The sequence below is a fragment of the Macrobrachium rosenbergii genome, chromosome 4 (assembly GCF_040412425.1).
Source record: "Macrobrachium rosenbergii isolate ZJJX-2024 chromosome 4, ASM4041242v1, whole genome shotgun sequence".
In the NCBI taxonomy this organism is placed as follows: Eukaryota; Metazoa; Arthropoda; class Malacostraca; order Decapoda; family Palaemonidae; genus Macrobrachium; species Macrobrachium rosenbergii.
The window spans coordinates 27,053,018-27,060,730 of record NC_089744.1 but is presented as its reverse complement, the minus strand read 5'-3'; the positions used below and the strand labels follow the sequence as shown (position 1 = coordinate 27,060,730).

The 7,713-nt window shown below is 36.9% G+C and overlaps 2 protein-coding genes across 5 annotated transcripts in view; both read right to left on the bottom strand.

The window, feature by feature from the left end:
• Positions 1–3,239: 3,239 nt before the first annotated feature.
• Positions 3,240–4,079, bottom strand: LOC136837062 (protein tipE-like). Its single transcript, XM_067101657.1, has one exon. It carries the CDS (start codon positions 4,077–4,079, stop codon positions 3,240–3,242), a length of 840 nt encoding a protein of 279 aa, XP_066957758.1.
• Positions 4,078–7,713, bottom strand: part of LOC136831420 (uncharacterized) — a 550,888-nt gene continuing 547,252 nt past the window's right edge. For 3 of the 4 annotated variants that reach the window (XM_067091867.1, XM_067091849.1, XM_067091857.1), the window contains one exon: positions 4,078–5,523. Coding sequence is in view for 2 of the 4 variants with exons in the window: in XM_067091857.1 (XP_066947958.1) it covers positions 5,486–5,523 (38 nt within the window). In the remaining 2 variants the exon portion in view is untranslated. The remainder of the gene's footprint in view (positions 5,524–7,713) is intronic. The other variant, XR_010850870.1, reaches the window with a different exon arrangement.

The window sequence follows — 7,713 nt, the reverse complement described above, 5'->3', positions numbered from 1 at the left end:
ATTTATTGTCCAAGGTTGAAGGGGCAACTGAATTTTTCATTAAGCGCAAATTGAGTTTTTTTCTTAGCGCAAATGAAGAGTGGTTCCAAGACTGGTAATTATCCAATCGTTCACTGACATAGAAAAGTTCCCCAAGTGGGTATATTTGACATCCCTATTTTGTTAATAAGCCAAGAGATTTTCAGGTTATTTATCGTTACGTTTCTCATAACTTTTGCAATTTTTATTTAATTCTACATTTTTTTTTCAAAACAGGACGTTTGTTTAAATGCACACAGTGAACAGGAATACAATTCATGGAATAAAACGTAACGAATAAAAAAAAAAACTTGTGTGCGTGTGAAAAATGCTTTAGTGAACTGTAAATATTCTAGTGGAATAAGGAAAAAAATAAGATTGTCAACGTTCTCTTTGCTTGGAATATGTTCTTTGAACAGTGCTTGAGAAAACAAGAAACTTTCATTATCGGCCACCATCACTATTAGACAAGAAGTTTATATCTTCAGGTGTATCATATCTGCTTTAAGCCGGAAAATAATCAGTGCTGGCTAGTGTAGCTGATATGAATACTTGAAAACCCAGTACTACACACGAGATAAAGTCTTCAAACCACGTAGGGGCTGAGGAAGAAGAAAAAAAAAAACATTAACCAGGTCTCACGTTCCACTGCAAGACCAAATTCAAACTCTGCAGTCTTGAAAAACCATTATAAACTGCAATGAAAAACAAATATTCACTCAGTTTCTCCACTCCTGGACCGAACTTAGTCAGTTCAGGTCATGAAATTAAAGAAGCCCACGATAATTGACTCGGCAGCTGTTGTTCTGTAGGAAATTAATATTATAACAATCTGCTATGCCAGGAACTTGGTTAAGCAGTTGCTTTACAAAGGTGTTTGGATAAAAACCGATTCTGCAGGAAGTGCTGATTATCAAAACCTTGGTAAAGTGAAGTAGGCATTTTCCAGAGTAAGGCTGAATATACGATAGACTATTGTTATATATATGATAATTAAATCTGGGCTCCGGATATTAAAGTAACCTCCTCTGTGAGAACTTCTTGTGATTCTTCAGGTAGGCTGCCGAAAATTTTAAACGTATTCAACAGTTCAGGTTTTGCTGTGAAATATGAATAAATTGTGTACCACAGGTACTTTAGATATTTATGTTTTTTGTTGAGATTGCTTTTGATTTATTTTAAGCCATGCAGTGAATGATTTATATTACGAATAAACCCGTTCCTAGGATTTTTTTTTATCGTGATAAACTCTGTACCTTAAATGGTATACACTTTAAAACTTGTATTTTTATAATTAAATCTGAACTATGGATGCTTTATAACAATAAAACCGGTATCAAGAATGCAATATTTTTAACGAAATTTATACGATAAATATGTCATGAAAGGTCCCGAATGCAAATGACTGCAAGCTACGGTGGCTGAGTTATACAACTGAATTTATACGATGAATGATTTATATAAAAAAAATAAGTACGTGATATGGCTGTATCACATTATGACTAAATGACACACTAATTACAAAAGATACTATAAATAGTTACAGTAACCGATGTACAATTATTACTTAAGGACACTTGGAATATAACTGTTTTCATACTCGTACCATGGATGCTTTATAAGTGTACCTACGCTATTAATATTTCTAAATTCTAAAACAAGTGTTTTATATATCTATATATATATTATATATATAAATATATATATATATATATATATATATATATATATATATATATACATATACACATACATATATATATATATGTGTGTGTGTGCGTGCGCGTGCGTGTTTATGTGTTTAAAACACATACACTTTTAAGGTTATAAAGAGCTTTAGGTGTTAAACGATTTGGAGCATTTTGATGATTATCATTGAACTATTTTTATGAATTATATGGATCGTAAATGAACCTTTATGAGGGGTTATCACAGATCCCATTTTGGTCTGCCTGATGAAAGAGCTCCTACTTTTAGCTCACAAATGACTTCTGTATGATGCCACTGGAAACGTCCCACCTGGATTCCAGTTAGAAATGACAGACTTTCATACTAGGAACGGAAAATATGGTTTATGTAGTTTTGCTTAAGCTTCCTGGCTATAGTCTATCTTTACGTCTGGAATCTTCGCACTTGGAACCAGTTCAGGAATTCTACGATGTTGGTTCGTTCCTCGTTAACAAGTAGAGAAGGTAAACGAAAGAAAGAATGAAAGAAAGATAAAAGGAGAAGAAAGGAATAGGCGTGAAATGGCGACTATGTTTTAGTTAATAGGCTATAACAGGCTAAAGCATTAGATCCCACTGCAAAACTGCTTTATATGAAAATAATAATTTTTGTGATGCTCAAGTTGCCATGACAATGAAAAGGATCAGAAGCTAGGTGAAAAACATGGTCAAATTTGTAATTAATTTTGACTTGTATTCAGGTAAAAGCAGCTCTAATACATAAACTGGTATGGATTACAATACTTCACCTTCTAAGCGCCTGAAAGAGGTTTGTGAGACCAGAGAATATTTCTACACATGCCAAGGAACACACATACACATTTACTATATGCACCCATACATACACATATCCATATATATGCTTATACATATGCACTGAAACATATAGTGTGTATATATATGCATTTGTCTGAGTGAATTTGAACATATGTATATGCATGCATGCACACACAAACGTACATAGATGTGCATTAAAATGACTTAGATCTGTTATATGGTTTTGATAGCTTATCACTATAATGGAAAGCACAAGAAGAAAGACTCGAATTGCACCAGGTAAAGCCTCCTCACTGCCGCTGCCTCGCCAAAGCTGACTTCATCAATTTGAGAAGTGAAATCTATCAGAACGGGTGCTCACGCACAAACATGTACAGATTACCGGCCCAAGATACTGCATTATACCAATTTTAGAGAGAGAGAGAGAGAGAGAGAGAGAGAGAGAGAGAGAGAGAGAGAGAGAGAGAGAGAGAGAGAGAGAGTTACATACAGACAACAAATGACATGTTGCGGGCATTTGCAGTGAAAAGCAGTAATTTTAAAAGCACAGAGATTTGCAAAGTACTGAAAAGGCTTGATTACACCTGCCTATAATCGCTGGAGTTCCCTCTCTCTCACTCTCTTTCCCTGTACAATACATTATATATTATTATTTCGACAAACAAAATGTTGAGTATATCTTCCTCTTTCTCCGTCTCTACGTAAGCACCCTAATACTTACTCCTCGGGTAGGTAGATGGAAGTGTCTCGGTCCTTCTCTTCTTCCTGTTGTTTATTTTTCATATCACCTTCTTGCCTCCTACCCAACGAACCTTTGTCGTAGCCTTCGCCTTCGTCATATTCATTCTCATCATCATCGTCGTCTTCATCATCATCCTCACCATCTTGCTGGTTAGACGAAGCGTCCTCTTGATCTGGGGGAATCTGGTACTGGCACCGCCTCTTCTGGCATCCTGGATACCACCAGTAACTGACGATGCCCAGAGACAGACCGCACAGCACATTCGGCACCAAGAGGGCCAGGACAATGCTCGTGACTTCGTTGTTCCAGTCGTAACTGGTGATGACCATGTTGGGGTCGACCCTGGAGTAGTAGCAAGGGAACACGTCGTTCTCCCTGCCATGTCTGTCCCCGAAGACGGAGCAGTTGATTTTGGGCGGATACCCGCAGGCCTTAATGTTGACGAAGATAGGGACGCCCACACCCACCCACAGGTTGTCCTCGTTGTCGAAATTCGAGGCGTCGTACTTAGCCCAGGGGAAGTGCATGTAATTCACATAGATCTGGTCGCACTCGAACTGCTCTGTGGTGCACCCGTGCTTGCAGGAAGACCAGGAGCAGTTCTTCATACCCCTCCTCTGGTCCGACTGAACGGTCATGCACACAACAGGTTCTGGGTCGAAATTGGCCATGAGTGTTGAGATTGACGGGTCAAGAATCCAGGGGATTAAGAACATGAAGATGAAGGAGGACAGACATGCCGTCGTTCCTAGAGTGAGCGTCGTGTAATACTTAAGGCGAGTAAGCAGAGATTCCTTCTCCTCTGGTTCCTCCATTTTTCTTCTGTCTGCTTACAGGGGAAGCAAGCTTCAAGGAAACGCTCTAGAGACGATACAGTATCTAAAACAGATAGAAGTACAGCTAAAGGGAATCAGGCTATTCTATCAGAGTAGATGATTTGAAAGCAGAAGACTGCGATAATGTTTTCAATGTGGACGGGAGAGGCCAACGGAGAAATCAATACACTAATGGCCAGGTTACGCTTAAGGTCCTTCTACGTCTCTAGTTATCTTGGAAAACTATTTTGACTTTGGATTCTTTGGATGCAGAGTGGCTCAAACTCTGGACTGTAGTGTCAAGGCATAAATAATGAAGAGTACTGAGGGATGAGCAACAAACACTTGTGATGATCAGAAGTGCAGAAGACGGACGTCTTTGTAAAGGGAGTATTTATATACAACAGTTAAAGAACTTGGCTTTATACATCCATGAAGTATATGCAGCACATATTTTAGAATCTCTCTCACTTTATATATATTATATATATAAATGTATATGTATAGGATCTTTATGTGTAAAGGCTCTTAAACATCGTACGTATGTGATGCCAAGTGGGTATCAATAGTCAGGACTGAACTAGGCACTTTAGTAGTAGCTATATACAATGAATGTACCTTGAAACAGGCAATCTCGAATTTGTATAGGAATGTGTGTGTATAGCTGACGGTGCAAACTTGTAGACTGCTTGGAATCTCCGATTATGAAGTTATTAATGCACCGGAGAAGGAGAGACGGAGTTTGAGATAAAGATGGCGCACTGGATAAAGTTTAGTGACCTAGTTAGTGCAGCTACGAATAGCTAAAAGACTATTCTAGAAATGTATGCATTCAGTGTATACTTTAGCTTGCACTTTTCTAGTTTAGTTGGAGAAATCTGGATAATAGCTTCCGGTTATATACCTGTTGGTTACCTGGCTATAGAGTAATGCCTGGGAGTCACTTCTTTAATCTTTTTTTTCCTATAAATCACAACATATCTTTCACTGTTTCGAATATTAATACTCTTTAGAAGTAGTCCATATAATAAAAGACGAAGATAATGAAGAAGAGAAAGTGTAAGTTTTCACAGGATGGAGAAAGCAGCCAAAGGCTTTAGACAACCCCGATGGAATATACGCGAAGCAAACTGAATCTCAGTGGAAGCTGTAGTGAGACGGGATTTAGTTTTTGGTGCTGGTGTTGGTGAACGCGAGATACAAAGCAGTTTCGCAAAAAATCAAGCACTGGAGACAAAATGGCTTCCCCAGCTCCTCCTTCCACGTCTTCTTCTTCTTTTTTATTGTTGTCTTCTTCTCCTCCTCCTTCTTCTTCTTCTTCTTCCTCTCCTCCTTCTCCACCTCCTCCTTTTTCCTCCTCCTCACTGATTAGGAATGAGGGTGTAGTCACTGGATCGCGTGCACCGTCACAACAGTTCGTCAAACTGGACTGGTTCTTTATTGCCTGCGTGCAGGGGACGGGGGGAAAGACAAAAGGAAAATTCATTAGTAAAGGTTTGAGGAATCACGTACAATGTCTCCAGTTAAAACTATCGGTTTATTTACAACTGAATTCAACAAGTTCAAAGCTATACCTGGCTTAGCAGAAGTATATACATACTGTATAAACATATCCTACAACACACAACGACTGACACGCATATATAATATATATATATATATATATATATATATATATATATATATATATATATATATATATATATATATATATATATATATTATATATATATATATATATATATGTATGTATATATATGTATATATACATATATATATGTATATGTATATATATATATCTGTATGTATATATATGTATATATACATATATATATATATGTATATATATATATATATATATATATATATATATATATATATATAATCATTTAACTTGAGAATTATAAGATTTATAGAGAAAAACTACTTATAATCTTACTTTTGTCGCCAGACATATAAAAGCATTCTCACCAAAACACAGATATCTTAATGGTTATCTGAAAATTGCTTAGACATTTTTACACAAAATATTTATTGTACTGTATTTAAGTTTATCCCCTCCTGTAAGCTGAAAAAAATTAAGGCTACAGGAACTATGTTGTTTTACACAAAATTACCAACTGAACTGAAATGCTAAGTTGATTACTTCGAATTACCTTCAGCTAAGCATGGAAATATATACTCTGAAACACTTGGTTAAAAGGAATGGAAAAGAATATTTGAAAGCTCATTAGTTGAAAAAAAAAACTTTGTCCATGACAATGACAAAAAGACAGTCTACTTCATAAGGACAGGGAGACATTGCACTTTTGAAAACAAACAGAAATGACTGCATTTGAGTGTTTTCTGTCCACACCAAAACACGGTTACTCGTCAAACCACAGACAGGTATCTCACACTACTACGTGTATGAGTAAAGAACATAACACACGATATATTAATATACTAAACAAGGCAACACTTAGCAGGCACTTGATTGTAAGGTTATGACACAGACCGTCACTACAGGGTCATACGAAAAATGCACATACGGTCAAGGGATACCTCATCTATCAACATTAAACATTTTCTATCTGGGAGGTTCACATACAGTCTAACAATACTTTTCTACCTAAGTATCTAAAACTATTCTTTTTATCTGAAAGACTACACCAATTCATGAAGAAGGAACTGTCCCTGAGAATACTGACCAAAAGACTACGGACTGCCGAAGAAATATAAGAAAAAAATCAAGGTAATCTCATTCAAATCTCCTCAGAAATGTCATAATGAAAAAATATTCATATCATTCATTCTGTTTGAGTGACATTCCATGCATTCATTCACTCGTGGAAAGACATGCATTTCTTTCATTCCTGTTGCGTGCATGCGTGCGTGCGTTTGTGTGTTTGTTAGTGAAATTTGTATTCAGATTTGTCCTACAGATCCTGTCGATGTTACTTCATGATACACAGGAAAGTAAGTCCATGTTCCTTCTATTCCTATAAATGTCTTTAGGAACTGTCCCAGGTATAGTATTCAGATATCAGGGCATCTCTCTCTCTCTCTCTCTCTCTCTCTCTCTCTCTCTCTCTCTCTCTCTCTCTCTCTCTCTCTCTCTCTCTCTCTCATTATCCTCATTTCGGTCTCTTTTGACTCATACCAGTCTCGTATATATCTTCTCTCTATCTCTATCTCTCTCTCTCTCTCTCTCTCTCTCTCTCATTTGTATTTATTTTGCCTCTCTTTCCATCTTTCTCTCGATTATAAGGTAGTTTTATCTCTTTTTTTATTAATATTGCTTCTCTCTCTCTCTCTCTCTCTCTCTCTCTCTCTCTCTCTCTCTCTCTCTCTCTCTCTCTCTCTCTCTCTCTCTCTGCAAGCCGTTTTAATATTTCCACGATCAAAATGACTGAGTTCCACTGGACATACGACTCTTTTCTAGAGATACAATCAAATAAAAAATGTAGAAACGTACAATGCATCTCGCAAATGACCTCAGGTATCAGAGAAAGGCCATTTGTTGACTGAAATGTCGTTCAAAAGAATTATCGAGCTACATGAACTGAAGATCACCTCTAGACGCATACACTATTCACCATTATCACAGACACTTGTTCAGTAATAACGGCCGTCAACTATAACTACAGAGGCT

Excerpts from the sequence above, each read along its gene's own strand:
- LOC136837062 (XM_067101657.1), bottom strand. The coding sequence starts at position 4,079 with ATGGAGGAACCAGAGGAGAAGGAATCTCTGCTTACTCGCCTTAAGTAT.